Source organism: Emys orbicularis, chromosome 6 (assembly GCF_028017835.1).
Source record: "Emys orbicularis isolate rEmyOrb1 chromosome 6, rEmyOrb1.hap1, whole genome shotgun sequence".
Taxonomy (NCBI): domain Eukaryota; kingdom Metazoa; phylum Chordata; order Testudines; family Emydidae; genus Emys; species Emys orbicularis.
The window spans coordinates 89,251,270-89,270,662 of NC_088688.1; the positions used below are offsets into that span (position 1 = coordinate 89,251,270).

General features: G+C 43.8%; 1 protein-coding gene across 1 annotated transcript; it reads left to right on the forward strand.

The window, feature by feature from the left end:
- Positions 1-344: 344 nt before the first annotated feature.
- LOC135879919 (fructose-1,6-bisphosphatase 1) lies at positions 345-18,407 on the forward strand. The gene is made up of 7 exons (XM_065405952.1): positions 345-581; positions 4,939-5,101; positions 7,263-7,355; positions 9,478-9,618; positions 11,073-11,210; positions 15,931-16,050; positions 18,046-18,407. Exons 1-7 carry the CDS (start codon positions 412-414, stop codon positions 18,235-18,237), a joined length of 1,017 nt encoding a protein of 338 aa, XP_065262024.1. The 5' UTR covers positions 345-411; the 3' UTR covers positions 18,238-18,407.
- Positions 18,408-19,393: the final 986 nt, after the last annotated feature.

The window sequence follows — 19,393 nt, forward strand, 5'->3', positions numbered from 1 at the left end:
TGGGGCACGTGTGGGGGCTAACGAGGGAAGAAGGGAAGGCGAGATGGGCTCGGGGAGCGGGGCTGAGAGAAGGGAGGGATGTGGGGAAGAGGGTGACGGGGAAGCAGACGGGGTTTGGGGGCGGAGGGAGGCGGGTCCCGGGGGCGGGGCTAAGGGGTAAAAGGAGCAGGGGGCGGGGCTGAGAGAAGGATGTGGGGAAGGGGTAACAGGGAAGCAGACCGGGTTTGGGGGCGGATCCCGGGGGCCGGCTGCTCCCCGCCCCGCCTGCCGATAGGTCCGGGCCGGGACACTCCCTCTCCCCGCGGCTGGTGAAGTTCCCGGGCGGCAGCGGAGGGGGCGGCGTGTGGGTCTCGCTGCGGCTCCGTGGCGGTCGGTCAGTCTCCCAGCCCAGCCCCCGCAGCTGCCGCCACCATGACGGACCAGTCCCCCTTCGACACCAACGTCGTCACCCTGACCCGCTTCGTGATGGAGGAGGGGAGGCGGGCCCAGGGCACCGGGGAGCTCACCCAGCTGCTCAACGCGGTCTGCACCGCCGTCAAGGCCATCTCCACCGCCGTGCGCAAGGCGGGCATCGCCCACCTGTGAGTCGCCCGCCAGCCCCAGCCCCTTCGCCCAAGCCGGGGCTCACCGTGGGGCAGAGCCGCCCTGCCTGGCCCCTCTGCCGCAGGAACGGGCTCAGCCACTCGCCCCAGCCCAGCCTGGATTGCACCTCCGAGGCGGGAATCCGCCACCTCGGCAGGGGAAGGGCTTCCTGGGGGTCTGTGAGCGAAACTGCCCTTACCCGGGGTGGGCCCCGCACAGCCAGGAGCGACGGAAGCTCCCTAAAGGTGCGGGAGCCACCGGCGCCGCAACCGAGACCCCGCCCCTGCACCGCCTCTTCCCCCCAAGACCCCGCCCCCTGCTCGGTACTTCCCCCCCCTTACGGCGGGTAAACTAATGGGGCCCTGGGCCCCCCGGTTCCGGCGCCCCTGCCGCAGAGCGCCGCTCGGTGGGGCGTTGCAGAACTGGGGCCTCGCACTGTAGGCCCCTCAGCGCAGGGACGGTAGTTTAGGTAACTGTAGAGCACGATGCGGCGTTATAGGGTCCTGCACACATTAATTGCAATCCCAGACTAACAGATTATTGGGAATAAAATTTCTACCCCGCTAAAAACCAAGACTCCCGTCCTCTGAAGCGTGGCCCAAAGGTGCCCTTGGAAGACTAATCTCATTTTCTGCTTATCAAACTAAAGTTGCCTTGTAAGGACTGGACAACGTGGAGGAAGCTTACATTGACAGTTAAGATGACATTGTTTGACTCTGTGTAAACAACATAGGAAGGAAGGTGCTTACTACTAAATAGCCAGCCAGGTATGGCAAACCCAGTGTTGACAGGCTGCATCATCATGGATACATTATTACATATAATGCTTAATCTTAGTTAATCTGTTAATTAGGCAACACCTTGCCTACCTGAGTATTCTTGCCATCTCTTTCTGGCAAATATACACTTAAGCTTATTACCTGTCTATATATTGTTCAATATTGATATGTTTGCAGACAACACAACTGCACTGCATTAGTACTTAAATACTAGTGTCATGTTTAAAAATTTTGAAATGTTTAAATTCAGAATTAAGTTTGAATCCTTGTCCTCTAGCCTACTGTTTTGGCAGAGGGTGGTAGTTGCTCCAAATGGTGGGTATTTACAGTTCAGGGAAATCTTCTTGCACAAAAAGTGCTTGGCTCAATCTCACCTATGAGTTTTCTTGCTAACTTCAGTTTGTATCATTACTTTAAAAGATAGACTCTTCACATTTCCCTGTTTACCCACTTTCCTTGTCTGCAAAGCCCATATAACCTTTGTAGCTTAATGAACAGAAGCTTCAGTTCTGGTTTTTAGTTAAACAATTTATTTAATATTGGTATTTAAGCAATCTAATCCAAACTAGTGCATTCAGAAGAAAGAAGATGGGGCATGTTTCAATTTGTAGCTTCCAGAGGGACTGGACAGTGAATAAAAAAGTCCTCTTACCCTTTAAAGTTATTTAAAATGGCTGAAGTACTAGCCAACTATTAATGCTGCAATTTAAAACTTTAAGCCATTTTATCTATTGCTCACTTTAGTGTGGCTACAATTTTCAATAGCCTTTCATTTGTGTCCAAGCAGGGGTGTTTTTTAAAAAAAAAAACTGTCAAACATCTTTGCCAGTAGTTTTTTTAAATAAGTCAACTAAAAAATAAAGTGGTGTGATCTTAGAAGTCCTGATGCAAGAAACAATCCTGTGAATAGTGGGGAAAGCAGGTTTATACAGGAGACACTTAACCAGACTTGGAAAGATTAGATTTTTAAATTGATAAGTGTTAATAAACATTGATTTCACTGTACACTCAACCAACAAAACTTCCACTGATTATCAAAATTTACAGATAAACAGCATTTCTTATTTTGCCTATGAATTTTAGAGTTTGATTTAAGGATATTTACTTTGTATATTTTGACATCTGATGTTGACAACTTGTCAATGGTTATAAAGCTGTAACTTTTTGAATCTCCGCATATACTATCAAATAACTGAAGTTGTGAAAGAATAAGACTGAGTCATTCCTTGTGGGATTTGTCAGTACCAGTGTCTAGGCAATCAGAGCTAGTATTACAGTGAACTGCTTAATGGTAGCATCAGAAAGAAGCTAGTGCTTATTTTCTTGCAATGATGAATATAAACTGAAGTTACTGCACTGTAACCTACTTTTAATTATTTTGCATATTAATGACTCTCCAGATACTGTACTTAGCAGGTCTCTAGAAATGCCTACAATAATGACCTGTTTTATTAGTGAGAAACTTAATGGAAACTCTACTAATTTGACAGCTTACAGCAAATGACAAAACATGTTACCCAAAAGGCCTCCAGCAGCACAGAGTAGCCTTTTTATAATTAGAAATGAATTTGTTAGCACTAGAGAAAATTGACAAAACTTCTTGTGTTGTGAAAAAGTTGCTGTAAAATGGAAGTAAAACCTCTCAGTGGACTTACAAATGACTTGACTAGCTATCTTGACTTCAAATATAGGGGTGATCAACACTGGAACCTTACGCTGGCATAGCTGTGTGTCTCGGATAAAAATCCGCATCCTGAGAGATGTAGCTCTGCCAGTGTAACACCTGTGTAGAAAGTGTTGGATTGACAGAAGAATTCTTCCCTCAACCTACTTACTACCTCTCAGAGATCAACTGCAGCACTTTCATGCCAGCTGAAAACTGTGTGAGCCAGCATGGAGAATTGTGTATTGAACTCTCATGTTCTTGTTTTTAAATTAAAAAAAAGTTTATGTACAGATGTGAGAACAGTACCCATTTGAATTATGGATGTTTCTTGTCTGACACAGATAGCTTTGTCTGACCATTTAAAAACTGCTCCAGAAGCTTCACTCAATACAGTATCTGTGTAATTTGTTTGGAGACTGAGGTGGCAGCACTTTCCTTTTCCTCTTGGCCTTGGTAGGAAATTATCTTCCACTGAGGTGTTTATTCAAGTCATGTATAGATGGGTGAGAAATACTATCACATGCCTTTATCTTTTGAAGCAGTGGGGGATGGAAGGAAATTGTTGTGAAATGCTCCGTTAAACCATGCTCGTTAGAAGGAAATTGCAGAATTGAATATCAAGCCATACTGACTTTAAATGTGCATACTGGACAAAACAATGGTAATTTGCCTTCAAGATTTAAGAAATACCCAGTACGATAGTGTCCATTCCCAGCTCTTGCTGATGGGAACAAAACACCTGTAATCTCATTGGAGAAAGTTTGGCATGGAGGAGCACGAGTGCTTGTTTCAGTAGTGCATGGTGCCTGCCATATGTCTCATTGTGGTCTTGTACAGAGCAGCTCCAGGCCAGAAGATGGGTGGAGACAGCTGGAGGGGTGGGGGAGATGGGCAGCTTCAGTGGAAGCTTCCTGCAAGCTTCCACTAGCAGAATTGATGCATCCTAAGCTACAAATAAAGCTACCCTCCTGTGATGGAGCTGCTGGGAGGCAGCTGTGGAAATTCCCCAGGATGCAGTGGTGATGTGGGTGTAATTCAAAAGCCCTGAACACAAATAAGGGTTGACTAATCTCTAATGCATAAGCTTTCTAATGAGGTCACAAGAGACAAACCTCATGAAGGAGGCTGGCTGAAGCTAAGAGCAAGGATTTCTAGAGATGCTACAGAAGGAAAGAACAAGCGGTCACAGATAATCTCAAGTCATAGCTATTATTTTGAAGAACCTGGATTCATTGCTACCAATTTTTAGTCCTTTTAATTAAGCCTTAACCTAGTCCAGCAGAGCTTGTCTAATTATAGATAATGTTTAAATGCTTTTTGTATTTTTCTTAAATAGTGAATATCTTGTAGACTTGAGACAATAGTGGCTGTATGGAAATCTCAGAATGAAGGATCCTCTATTTTCAGGATAGGGGGAGGAAGAGGAATCAGGCAGTTAACTGGCCACTAGATCAAAACAATTGAATGGAATTGTAGTCTCATCCAAAAAAGTTATAATAGAAGATGGAGGTCTATGATGGCATAAAGTAAACTCTCCAATGTTGGAAGGGCCAGGAACAGTGCTCCTAATCTTACAAAATGCCATACAATAGAACCGCAGATTTACAAACACCAGAGTTACAAACTGACCAGTCAACCAAACACCTCATTTGGATTGAAAGTACACAATCAGACAAAAAAAGCAACTATAGTACAGTGTTAAACAAACTGCTAAAAAATACAGGGAAAGCAGCATTTTATTTCTGCATAATAAAGTTTCAAAGCTGTATTAAGTCAATGTTCAGTTGTAAACTTGTGAAAGAACCATAACGTTTTGTTCAGAATTATGAACAACCTCCATTCTCAGGGTGTTCGTAACTGAGGTTCTACTGTATTTTTGTTCCTCATGAGAATCTCTTTCCATTGCTTTAGCTATGGAATAGCTGGTTCCACCAATGTGACAGGAGACCAAGTAAAGAAGTTGGATGTCCTTTCCAATGACCTGGTGATTAACATGCTCAAGTCATCCTTCACTACGTGTGTTATTGTGTCAGAAGAAAACAAAAATGCTATAATAGTAGATGCTGAAAAAAGGGTTAGTAACTTACAAAACTTGTCAATACTTGGATTCAAGTTAACTTTTACAAATACTTTTCTTCAAATATGTAAAAATTGAACTGGAGTTAAAGATTTCAAAGGCACTTAGTCAAAGATGTGTGTGGGGGGGGGGGTTGTTTTTTCCTGGATACAGGAAAATATTGACAGCTACATTTTCCATTCACTCCTACCTGGTTTCTTTCCTCCTGTTCTGCTCCCACATCTTTTGAGCTTTTCTTCCCCCTTTAGTCCTAAATTTGGTATTGTTTGTACTTCCTAACCTCTGGAGCAATTTGTATGTGTGGGTTGTGGGTTTTTTTTCCTCCTTCCTCCTCCAGATGGTTCTCAGGCAGGCTCTTCCTATAACATTTTTGTCTGACTATTGGACTATTTTTATGGATCAATCCATAAAGGTCCTTCCTCAGGCAAACTTTTCACTAAAGTCAGTAGGAGTATGACTCAGCAAAATCTGAGTGAGGACTTCAGGTCTGACTTAAAGAATTGACAGTGTCATTGAATTGTATAAGTGTGGGTTTATTTTAACTGCTTTGTAGTCTTTCCTAGAAATATTAAATTTCTACCAATAGAAACAAGTTTTTGAATTTACTATGTGGCCTATGCAGCTGCATTATTTATATGTATTTGCAGGAATGTATACACTTGAGCAGTATTCGTGAATTGCTCCTGACTCATTTTGATGTCACCATGCCACAATTGTGGTGGTGTTTTGCTAATTTTTTCCTAAAGAAATTTATCAAAGTACAATAGAATTTGTTTTGTTGGAACACTTTGGTGCCTTATGTCCCAATTAAACAGAACCTCCAGTTGAAAAGGCTAACAAGACTCAATGCTGGAGCACCTTAAAATTTAAAAAAATAAAGTTATCTGAGACTCTGTGTTAAAGCATTTTGCTGCTGAATCTTAGCTAACGTGCTCTAGCTAACGCAGAAGTACTGCCCCTGCTAAAGAGCCAGCACTGCTATTAAGGATTGCTGGACTTAAATGAGCTTCTGGGATCATGATGATTAAAAGGATACAATCCACTTAAACACTTCAAATTTTTTTACTTTTATGAACTACAAGTAACTTGTAAGTAAAAGATTAGAGAAATTTCCCTTTGTTGGTATCCCTTGTCTGAGTCTTTCATGCAGCAGCAGGAGGATTTTTTTTTTGTGTGTGTGTGTGTGTGTGTGTAAATGATGGTAAAGCCACAAATTGGCAGTGGGATGTGTGAGCAGGTGTAACAAATCTCAGTTTGGTGTTTCTTTGAAGTACACGGTACATTATTCAGGAGTTAGGTGGTGTTGTTGACCAGGTAGGTTGTTGAGGTTTTTTTTTAAATGGCTCAAATTATGAGCCTAAACAAAAACCGATCTCAATTTTTCTCATGCTACTGTGTAAATTAAGGCACAATTTCTTTTTATAAAAGATGAAAAGGTAAAAAACAGCTAGGGTGCTAGGTGTTGCAGGGCCTCCCTAACAGTTGCTGCTTACTGTAAGTGTAGTAATAACTAAGCATACAGTGAGCTAGGGATGACCTTTTAGCTTCAGTATTTTTCTTTGTGGCTGTAGCAAGACTTTACTGCACTGCATGTGCCATTACAAGAACAGTGGCATCATCTGTTCTTTCAGTTAAACATTTCCCCAATTCTGTTCATACAGATGCTCAAGCAATTAGACAGTGGTGAAAACTTAGCCAAAAATAAACCATCAAAATAGTATTCCACTTCTTGAGAATATAGCTACATAACATTCCCTTAGGGCTTGTCTACACTTACATTTTATAGCGCTCTAACTTGCTGGCTCGCGGGGGTGAAAAATCACCCTCTGAGCGCAGCAAGTTTGAGCGCTTTAAAGCGCTAGTGTGGACAGGCTCCGAGCGTTCGGAGCCGGGCTCCCAGCACTCGGAGCTATTCCCCTCCTGGAAGTGGATTACCAGGAGAGCTCTCTCCCAGCGCTCGCACGTGACCACACTCAGACTTCAAAGCACTGCTGCAGGAGTGCTCTCTCTGCAGTGCTTTGAGGTTTCTAGTGTATACGTAGCCTTAGTTTAAAATGTTCTTGGCTAGAAATTAGTCTGAGTAGATTAGGTGGCAAAACATTTATTTGGGGTAGATGGGCAAATAACTAAATCAAGTTCCTCTGTCTTTATTTTCCAGGGTAAATATATAGTCTGCATGGATCCTCTTGATGGCTCTTCTAACATTGACTGCCTTGTTTCAATTGGAACTATCTTTGCCATCTACAGAAAGGTAAAGTGGGATGCTGTCATGCTAAGACAGTTGGGGTCGGGGACGAGTAGTAGTTCTTCACACTTAAGCAGCTCATGATGGAATAAAGTTGGATCCGAAGACTTAATGAAATCCAACTAAATCTACAACTGCTCAGTTACACAATACCTTTGAGTGATACACAGCACTTGGTTAATAGACCTACATACATGCAATCCTGACTGATACTCAGTTAGCCAGTTAGATTCCTCTAACAATGACAAGGATAACAGGAGTTAAATGCTTCATACTCACTCATACAACTTGAGACCAAACGAAACACTAATTTCATCTACCTGAGTTACGTGCATTCTTCAATTAAACTGGTTCTCCCATCTTGTACAGGTAATCCTATCAGCCTGAGGACCGGCTTCCAAGATGAGATTCAGTTTGAAACATTGCTTGTAAATTTAACATGCCTAATTCATTCTGAAAGATAAGTCTCATTTGCAGGCATATGAAATACAGGATTAACATGTCTGTCATGGAAACTACTGTGAATTCAGACAAGACACACTGTCCATCTTTAACCACCCTGACCCAGGTTTTGATGCACCTGAAAGTAACTTTGGGCTCACTTCCCCTGGGAGCAAAAGAAAACAAGTTCTTGGCACTAATCAATTGTAAACATTATGGCCAAAGTTCCACTTTGTTTTTTAAATTCTGCCTCAGATTTCTGCATCAAATTGAAGGTACTCATTATTAAGGCTACATTTTTTAGTAAAAGTCAGACATTTTATTAAAACTACCCGTGAATAAAACGTGGGGGGGGGGGGGGGGACAGCACACAGCCTGGGACCCCTGATGGTGCAGGAATGAGGGGGGTTGGTGGGGCCAGCAGGCTCCTTATCTGGCTCCGCACCTCACCCCCCATCAGCAGTAGGCACCGCGGTTCCTGGCCAATGGGAGCTGCGAAGCCAGTGCTCTGGGCAGAGGCACGCCGCAGAGCTGCCTGGCTATGCCTCTGCCATCAACTGAGCGAGGGGGATGTCGCTGCTTCCAGGGAGCCCCCCAGGTAAGCACCAGCCAGAGCCCACCTTAACTCATCCCATGCCCCAACCCCCTGTCCCCTTCCACACCCAAACTCTGCTGAGGGGTAGGGGGGTTGCGGGGGCCTGAGACTCCAGCTGGTGCACCTGGCGCAGGGGCTGCCTGAGCTGCCCCTGAGCCAGGCACACCAGACACTGCAGAAGTCATGGAGGTCACGGAATCCATGACAAGCTCTCAGCCTTACTCATTATCACTTTCAAGACACTACATATTTCTACCCCATCTTCTATTTCCTGCATTCCACCCTAACGTTTGACTTCTCACTTTGGCCCTGATCCAGCAAAGCTCTTATGAATGTACTTTAAATTTAAACATGTGAGCAGCCCAGTTGACTTTAAAGTTAATCATATATAGAAGAGCTTTGCCAGATCAGGGCCTGTCTCTCCTTTGCTTTCATCATGAATTATTTGTATAACTATAGCGCCTAGGAGCCCTAGTCATGGACCAGGACCCCAATATAGTAGGCACTGTGCGCAAACAGAACAAAAATGGTCCCTACCCTAAAGAGCTTAGTCTAGTATATGACCAGAGAAAAGATGACTTGGGGGGGGGGGGGGATGGGGGGGGAATGGGGATTAACAAGGAAACAATGAGATCAATGCCTATCATGCTGACCAATATTGTATCACCACATGAGCAGCCTAATAGTTGTGAAGTTTTTGTCAGCATTACAGAACAGAGTTTTAAGGAGAGACTTCTCTTCTTTTTTTTTTTTTTTTTTCCTTCTTTAATTGGAGACCATGCCTGTTTTAGCTTATTGCTACAGTATCAAGTTATTGCTGCTCTTCAGCAGTTGAAGGCATGCTGACTTAGGCCTGGTGTTCCAAAGGCATGCACTAGTAGCCTGTTATAGCAGCATATGTTGTTGTGGTTCTATTACTGTAAATAAATGAAGCTTATAAAACCAGGGCTTTGGAGCGGAGCCCGGAGCTGGAGCGGGGCCGGAGCGGAGCAATTCAAAAATTTGATTGCTCCAAATCCCTGTAGATGAATCATGGGAATTTTTAGTTTTAAAAAAAAAAAAAAATCTTGACACTCTTCCTTCCTATTCCAGGCTTCCCCTGAGGAACCTTCTGAGAAAGATGCTTTACAGCCTGGACGTAATCTTGTGGCAGCTGGTTATGCCCTCTATGGGAGTGCCACAATGCTGGTGCTAGCCATCGAATCTGGTGTCAACTGTTTTATGCTTGACCCGGTAAGGAAGCATACATCTGGTATGAATAGCTTGCTCTTGTAGAGATAACACAATTCCAGAACAAATGTTTCCTAAGTGGATCAATATACAGAGCTGCTTCCAAACTAAATCTTAACATCTGAAGATGCAGTACTAGTAAGAGAAGCAATGGGAGTTGATATGCCTATAAAAATAGAATAGATAAACCCCCAAAGGCTTCTGGCATTCTTCCCCGCTGCTGGAGACAAAGTGGTCATTAATAATCTCACTCAAAATTGATATTTAGTCAGAATAAAGTATACATGTGCCACCTGATGTGATGAATATTTAAGCATTTTTTGTATTTGCAGAATTTCCCTTAAGACTGTCTCTTGTAGTTTAGTACATTCCTTAACTCTAGTACCTTTAATCTTTTAGTAGGCTAGAGATGCAGAAATACATTTAATATTCTCTTACACTTACAGATCATCCTGATTGTTTAAAAGAGTAAGTATGGAGTGTGTATGCATGTGTTTGACATCCTAGAAGCTATTGGCCATCTGACTTTTGAAATAAAGTATGTTTAAGGTCACACAGTGCAGTGATTCAGTTTAATTTAAAGCCATTCTATTGTAAATCAGGTTTTGCCAGTTACTTTTACCAATAGTAAGTCATGTTTGGAATATGCCATGGCAGTAGTTTCAAGGAAGTAGAATTTGATGTTTTCCATATAGTAATGGTTTAAATGTCTGCATGTATTACCAACTTTTTAGTTTGTTTAGAAACTAGGACACTCTACAATTTTTTTCCCCCCTCCTACAAATGTTAAAACTTACTGCAGTAGAGACTAAATACCTTAGACATTTGGTAATTATATAGTATACCTTTGGAGGGCTTTGGAGCTGTGCTCCGGCTTCGCTCCATCCAAAAACCTGCAGCTCCACTGCTCCGGAGCTGCTCCATGCGCCACTCCAAAGCCCTGCTATATACAGATCCTTTCATCATTACATTACTGTTTTCATTCTGGTCAGACTAATAGTGTCAAACTTGTTACCATCTCATGGCTAGTCAAATTGAGTTAGAAATCTCAGTCCAGCTCCTAATGAATAGGTCTTCACAATCCCTAAAACCTGCTCACAATTGCACCTGGGCCATCAGTTGTAAAAAGAAAACAAAGAACTGAGTGGACTTGCATCAAACTACTCTCTTGACACAGGATAATTATTTTGGAGATGGGGAGTGATCATGTTAAGAAATTTGCATGAGTCAGGTCTTTTGGGATATCTTAGATGAGTACGCAAGACTTTTGCTCCAAGACTACAGAGCAGTACTCTTTCCCTCCTCCCCCCCCCCCCCCCCCCCCCCCCAGTACTGAATTGTAAAAAGAAAATGGAAACTGCAGTAGGTTTTCACTAAATTGTATGTAGCATTCACTTGCCTTTAGTCTTGGGAAGAACATGCACACAGTTATTGACTTGCTTTTTCATTATTGTCAGGCAATTGGGGAATTCATTTTGGTTGATAAGAATGTGAAAATCAAAAAGAGAGGAAATATCTACAGTCTCAATGAGGGCTATGCTGCATATTTTGATCCTGCAGTCACTGAATATCTTCAAAAGAAGAAATTCCCTCAGGTAAATATTCACTTTCTAGAGAAATTTTTCTAAGATAAGCAAATGGTCAGTGCCTCAAACTTTGACACCCTGCACGTATGCATGATAACTGAATGTAAATGCCAAAGTTAGACAAGACTGAACACTAATAGTGTACAAATCAAAGTGCACCAACTATTCCTTAGGCTTTGTTTAACTTGGCAATCTCTGAAGTTATTTTATGGATCAGTAAGCCACCATAGCTGACTGTTTATACAAAGTTAGAGAGCTTGTTTTTCCCCCTCTCATATACTTTAAGTCCACCAGCATTTTGTGTTAACTTCATTTTGGTAGGGTAAGGAGCACCACACCACACCACACTCAGAGTGGCTGATTCAAAAGTTTCAGCAGCTAGTCCAATTAATGGTGATAACCATACAACCCCCACCCCCTTTTTCGATAAAGCACTTGTATTTTTTCATCCTGTTTCCCTTGCTGCTGTAGCCAGTGCTGGGTCCAGAAAGGAGTTGGGGTTTGAGGCCATGCTCTATGGTGGCTGAGTGGAGAGGAACGGTCATCCAGTGCTATAGGAGCAGCACTTAGGAGGAAGTGAGAGGTCTGCTCCTTCCCTCCCACAACACAGGTCCATCTGATGGTAATTGGCTGGAGTACTGAATGGGTGTGGAAACAAGACTTGTGCTTAGTGCTGCTGGAAGTTGACTATGACTATCCTCTTGCTTAAAGGACTACTCAAATGGCAGGGTCTGTTTTAAAGCTATGTGAATACCTGCCATGAAGCCAGAAATTGATAGGTGCCAATAAGAACCTAGATACATTCCCTCTGTCATACCCAACTAGATGTTAACTTCCTCCTTAATTACCCAGAACAGAGTCTGGCCAGGTCCCCAGAGCTACCACCCACGGTTAGAAAACTCACATGGGAACCCTAGTGACAACAAGTGGCTTTACATCTTATCTATGTCCAGTGCTAATTGCATTGGCTGAGTACTACCTGATGAATACCTTAAGTCAGGGGTGGCCAATGTGAGCCTAAGAAGGAGCCAGAATTTACAAATGTACATTGCCAAAGAGCCACAGTAATATGCCAGCTGCAGCCCCCCCATCAGCTCTGCCTCCTCCCACCCACAGCGCATCCTGCCTGCCAGTAGCCCTGTGGATCAGCACCTCCCCAGGCCTCCCCCCTACTGCAATCAACTGTTTCACAGTGTGCAGGAGGCTCAGGGGAGCAGCCAGGGTGCAGCATGGGCCTTGAGTAGGATGACCAGATGTCCTGATTTTATAGGGACAGTCCCGATATTTGGGGCTTTTTTTTAATATTGGCTCCTATTACCCCCACCCCCTGTCCCGATTTTTCACACTTGCTGTCTGGTCACCCTAGCCTTGAGAGAAGTGGTGGAGAGGGGGCAGAGCCAGGGGTTGAGCAGTGAGTGCACATACACACCCCTGGCACATTGGAAAGTTGGTGCCTGTAGCTCCAGCCCCGGAGTCGGTGCCTGTGCAAGGAGCCGCATATTAATTTCTGAAGAGCTACATGCAGCTCCAGAGCCATGGGTTGGCCACCCCTGCCTTAAGTTAACAAAAAACCCTAAGGTTTTATTTAACTTGTGTCAGAGCTAGCAGGACCTTGATTTGATAAACTGACCCACTGAGAATCTTGATAAAATTAAGAACCTCTTTGGAGTTAGATCTGGGCTAACTTCAAAAATCAGACTGAAGTAAAGTCAGCTATTGCAAACGTGAAAGATGCTGCTTTATCAGTAGCAGTGTTCTATGCAGTGATTGATCTTCCTTTGCTATCAGCACAAACTATAATAGGGCATAATTTTTTTTACAATACAACATGCCATCTCAAAGACAGGCATATTTTCATGTGGATTTTTATAGGGTTTTAAAATAAATTTAGTTCTCACTTGACAGCTTTGGAGACACATACACGTTAGAGTGCGATGTCTGAAATTCAAGCTTCCCCATACTGCCAACTGTCTCTGAGCTAGAAAACCATCTACACTGCAGCTGGGACTGTGCTTCCCAGCTAGGGTAGACAAACGCATGCTAGCTCTGCTTGAGCTAGCATGCTAAAAATAGCAACGTGGCTGGGGGTAGCCACCTGATTGCAAACCCAGCTGGATGCCAGGGTGTGTAGCTGGGTGGTTAGCACACAGGTGGCAACTTGGGCCACCTCTAGCCACATTACTATTTTTAGCATGTTTGATCAAGCAGAGCTAGCATCTGTCTGCCCCAGCTGGGCAGCATGCTCCAAGTTGCAATGCAGAGTCACCCTAAGAGTAGGAAGAAAGTTTCCACTCTCATTAAGTCTTTGATTCCTCTCTGCTGAGAGGGCTAACAAAAGCTTTCACAAAACTTAAGAGGCTACTAACAAATCATTCCAAGCAGATAATTAGATAACCTTTTTCTCTGTCCCAAATCCTCTTTGAATTGGTGGCCTTGAGGGGAAGTGCCACATCTCCTTGCTAAGCCATTCACTGTTAGTTTGTGAAGATTTTTCAGAGGAGAACAAAGCCTAAAGAAAATCTGTCAGTTTAACTTTTATAGTTTTTGTCTGCCTAGCTTTAAACTAAATGACCTAGCTTTCAGCCTTCTGGCTCAATCCTCTGGTTTTTGAGAGGGGATGCTTTTAAATGTTACTTGTCCTGAAGCCTAGTCCAACTGCAGGGTAGAAGCTACAACATCACACTGTACCTGCTGCAAAGCTGAAAACTAATTGGAGCCAAACCAGCACTTCTCTCTCCACAGCAATCTGTGGGGCCCAGTGCCACACTGGTTGTTCTTGATACAAGGGACTAGTTAGACACCATTCAGATATCATGAAGAGGCAGGAGGATGGGATGTTGAATCCCCTGCCCCTAATCATATCAGAAGGAAAGGAGTTGCCAAGGAAAAATCCACGACAAGATGTACCAACACAGAGGACTCTTCTCCCCACTGCATTTAACCATCGAGCAGAGTTTGGAACACCTCCCCTGCCACCAGTAGGGTATAAAGGGCAGAAGTAGTCCCCATTGTGCATTTAACCATCGAGCAGAGTTTGGAACACCTCCCCTGCCACCAGTAGGGTATAAAGGGCAGAAGTAGTCCCCACTGGAACCCATAGAGCAGTGGTCACCACCCGTCGATCGCGATAGACTCGGAAAGTCTCCAGGATCGACCAGTCTATCACAATCTCCAGCCGTGGCAGCGCAGTGGGGTTGCCTGCCGCTAAGGCAGGCTCCCTGCCTGCCACAGCCCCACACCGTTCCCTGAAGTGGCCAGCATGCCCCTGGGGGGTGAGGGGAGGGCAGAGGGGGGCAAGGGTCTCCATGTGCTGCTCCTGCCTGCAAACACCGCCCCTGTAGCTCCCATTGTCCAGGAACGGGGAGCTGTGGCCAATGGGAGCTGCGGGAGCAGTGCCTGCAGAGAGGGGCAGCCTGCAGAGCCACATGCCTCCCCCAGGGGCCGCAGAGGCACGTTGGCCCCTTCTGGGAGCGTCATAGCCACATGGTGCACTACTGGCTGGCAGGTTGGGGGGTGGCCCGGCTCGTGATAGGGAGGAGGTGCTGACGTGCTTGAGTGGAACCAAGCCGCACTGGGCTGCCGACCGGGAACCACCCGAGGTAAGTGCCCCCTCCCAGAGCCAGTGCCCCATACCCTCTCCTGCACCCCTACCCCAACCCTCACCCCCCTCCCAGAGCCCACACCCCCTCCTGCACCTCATACTCTGCTCCAGCCCAGAGCCCCACTCCTGTACCCAAACTCCCTCCCAGAGCTTGCACCCCCCCATGTCCCCTGCCCCAGGATCAGCCCGGAGCCCCCTCCCACACTGCAAACCCCTCGGCCCCAGCCCAGAGCCTGCACCCCCTCCCAACTGCCTGCTCCAGCCCAGTGAAAGTGAGTGAGGATGGGGGGGGGGGGGTGGAGTGGATCCTGGATTGTCCTTAAATTCAAAAAGTGATGTTGAGTGTAAAGAGGTTGGAGACCACTGCCATAGAGCAAAATACAATAAAACCCTCTATTGACAAACACTAACCTTATGAACAATCAGTTATGAGCCATTTTTCCTGACCGGAGGGAGTGGGGGGGAGGGAGGTGGAAGTACTAATAGTACTACTACTAAGAATAATTAATAGTGACCTCAAATGACAACAGCCCTTCAGATTCCAGTGCATTGGAAATTGCTTTTCAGTGCTTTGAAGGACATGAAGAAAGTGATGATGCAATGCACTGGTACCTACTGCAGTTTTGAGATGTTGCAAGTTATGAATTTGATCCTCCCCCATTAGTTCATAAAACAGGGGTTCTGCTATAGATCTGATTTAACTTATAGCTCTGAAGTGGTGTGATCTGGTGGGCACAACTTGATGGAGAGGAGCTAGGGACAGCACTGGGTTTGGGGGTTTTTTTTGGTTTGTTGGTTTGGTTTTTTCTGCCCAATGGAAGATGGCAACTCTAGTTTCTAACATTGTCTTGTCAGTACTAAGAAGGTAGCATGCTTAAGGCTCTGGAATGGGAATCTGGAGTCTGAGACACATTTGTCTCTGCCACTGACCTTTTGTATGACGTGGATGCAAAATGACTTGCCCGGTACCTCTGTTTTCCCATCTGTAAAATGAGGATGATAATTAAGCTTTCTTTGTAAATTACTTTGAGTTCTGAGGATGAAAAACACTATGCAAGAGCCAAGTTATTACCACTAAAAAGCTAACAAGATTTAATCAAAGGTTGTTTATCAAATGTCTTTATACAGGATGGCAGCTCTCCGTACGGTGCGAGGTATATAGGTTCTATGGTAGCTGATGTACATCGTACTCTAGTGTATGGTGGAATCTTTTTATATCCGGCCAACTCCAAAAGCCCCAAAGGAAAGGTAAAAATGAATTAACCTAATTTTAGAAAGTATGTAGTCTGATGCAATCAGTGTTGTCTAAACTATTCTAAGACTTTTACAAATTAACAGCCAGTTTTTAAATGTTTTATAGTGCACAAATTGCAAGAATATATCTACTGCCATGGCTTGACACTGCAGGTTTTTTTTATTTTTTTAAGTAGCATTAAAACACATTAAGAACTAGGTGCTCCCCCAATAAGCCAGTCAGTTCTGCCCTCTCACCATATCATTGTAGGATTCCTCTGCTGCTCTCCTGGTTGTGCCAGAGACCCATGGGTTCCCACCCCCCTAGTCTCTCCCAATCCCCTGGCCTCTTTCATAGATTCATACTTTCCAAGGTCAGAAGGGACTATTGTGATCATCTCCTCTCACCTCCTGTATAATACAGGCCACAGAATTTCCCCAAACTAATTCCTAAAGCATATCTTTTAGAAAAACATCCAATCTTGATTTAAAGATTACCAGCAATTGGTAAATTGTTCAACTGGTTAATTACTCACTTAATGTACACTATTTCCAGTTTGAAATTGGCTAGCTTCAACTTCCAGCTGTTTAAGGCATCTCCAGGAGATTTTTATTTTAAGCAGTGGTTCTCAACCAGGGGTACACATACCCCTGGGGTACACAGACCTTCCAGGGGATACATCAACTCATCTAGATATTTGCCTAGTTTTACAATAGGCTATATAAAAAGCACTAGCGAAATCACTACATACAAACATTTCATAGTCAATTATTTGTTTATACTGCTCTGTATAGTATACACTGAAGTGTAAGTACAATATTTATATTCCAATTGATTTTATAGTTAAATGGTCAAAATAAGTAAGCAATTTTTCAGTAATAGTATGCTGACACACACTTTTTTTTGTATTTTTATGTCTGATTTTTGTAAGCAAGTAGTTTAAGTGAGGTGAAACTTGAGGGTACACAAAACAAATCAGACTCCTGAAAGGGGCACAGTAGTCTGGAAATGTTGAGAACCACTGCCTTAAGGGAGCTATTGCTTGCAGACCATTCTACTTCTTGTTCCTCTACTCTCTGCCACCACTCTCATTCGTACTCCACCCTCCCATCCTTACAGAATTGGTAGAGCTCAGTCTGCTCTCTTCTCTGCTTTCCCCTTTCTCCTCCCAAGAATAGGGGAGGACAACTGTTTATTCAGCAAAATTTCAATCTGTTTTGAAAACTTCTGGGTGAATTATTGCTTCAGCTTGTAGATAAGACTCAGTTATTCATTACACAAACAAGGACACAATCAGTTTTTTCTCAATGCAAACTTCAGTGACCTGTAGTTGTTTTTAAACTTAACTATTCATTAAGTGTTGTGCACACCGTCGCTCACTCTACAGCAGTGATACTCTACCCCTTTCAGGAGGCTGTCTCTTGCGGACCCCTAAGTTTCACCTCACTTAAACTATTGCTTACAAAATCAGACATAAAAATACAAGTGTCGCAGCACACTATTACTGAAAAATTGCTTACTTTCTCATTTTGTATGTATGAAAGTTGTTTGTACTGACTTTGCTAGTGCTTTTTATGTAGCCTGTTAAACTATGCAAATATTTAGATGTTATTGTACCCCCTGAAAGATCTCTGCACACCCCCAGGGTACCCACGCCCCCCTGGTCGAGAACCACTTCTCTACAGTACTCAGCATTCACTCAAGTGCTGCACTATGCCTGCAGTTAACAGGAAGGTGAACAATCTACATAAAGAGAGCACGTGGCAACACTATGTTCACCATATGGGAGATGGGGACAAATATAGACAGTGATGTTTTGGCCATACTAGGAAAAAAGGGACACCATATATAAGCTTGATCTTTGCTTCAAGAAGTAAATATGAAATATTTACTGCTGATTTTTCTACTTAGTATGATTAATACTAGAAAACTTTGATATACATTTTATACAAAATATCCTGCAATAACATACTCTAGTGGTCACTATAATTTTGGCTTCTGTCTTCCAGCTGAGGCTTCTCTATGAATGTAACCCCATGGCCTTTGTAATTGAGAAGGCTGGGGGAATGGCTACTACAGGGAACCAAGCAGTGCTGGATATAGTGCCTGAGGATATCCACCAGAGAGCACCTATTGCTCTGGGATCTCCTGATGATGTGCAGGAATACATTGACATGGTCAAGAAGCATTCAGCTAAGTGAAATAGTCTTGCTGCAGTACAAAGAAGTGCCTTACAATTGGACCAAACATACTGTGAAGTACTACTGACTTAAGCTATTGTAGGAAAGCAAGAGAACCATATTTTCATTGTGTTTACCAAAAAATAAACTGTTAATATGTGCAACAAAAATGCATTTTTTCACTGTGGCATTAAAGCAAAACTTTAAGGGAATAATGTGCTTCCTCTCTTACCTCATAACTACACAAAATCCACCATATTTGATAAAGAAGTTTTGTGTTGTAGGTACAGTAGCCATTTGCAGACACCCCCCCCCCCCCAACATCCCATTTCCCTCCAGTGCTAAAGAATGCCACAGCAGAGGGCCTTTTACAGGGAACACGATACTTTTCTGAAAGATTTCTCCCTGCAGATGGCTGACTGCAGTTTCCTTGTAGACTGACTTATTGGGCCTTGTAAATACTAGAATCTTCAGTCCTGTTGCAACATTTGTAAATGCTAATCTAGATATTCCACAAACACTTGTTCCAGGACACAGATGTTTGTTCCTGATTATGGTCAACCTAGGATCATTCTGATCAGCAACAAATATTTTGTGGTGCATCTAGATTAGCATTTACAACGGTTAGCTGACTGGCATTCAACTCTAGTCTAGATGAGGCCTTTGAGGCTAATCTGGATTTGGAGAGACTATGTTCAGAGGGTATAGCTCTGTTGTGCTTAGCTCTTTGACCAAAAGCAGGCTGCTGCATGTTGAAGCCTCACTGTTGCTGACAAGTTCAGCCCCAGTTATTGTTCCTAGAGGTGTCTTGAAAGCATGGATCATGATAACAGGTGTACAGCAAGACGTGGTTTGTTAGTGAAGCCACGGAAAGGCACTTTTGTGCCCCTCAAGCAGTCATAAATCCACTAAGACCTTCCAGAACCACACACTAACCTGCTAATTGGTGAGCTCCTATGAGTGCTTCAAAATCCCCACTGTCTGCTCATCAGTCTCTAGATAGAGTGTAGGGTGTGTGTTATGACCAATAAAGCCCAAAGCAGCCTGGGACCAGCCTACCTGAGGGAAGCACCTCTTCCTGCTGACCACAAGAGGGAGCAACTTGCAGGGCATTCTGAGGGCTCAGACTCTGGAACTTGCTCTCTCTGGTCTGAAAGTCTGAATTTGGTGACCTCCA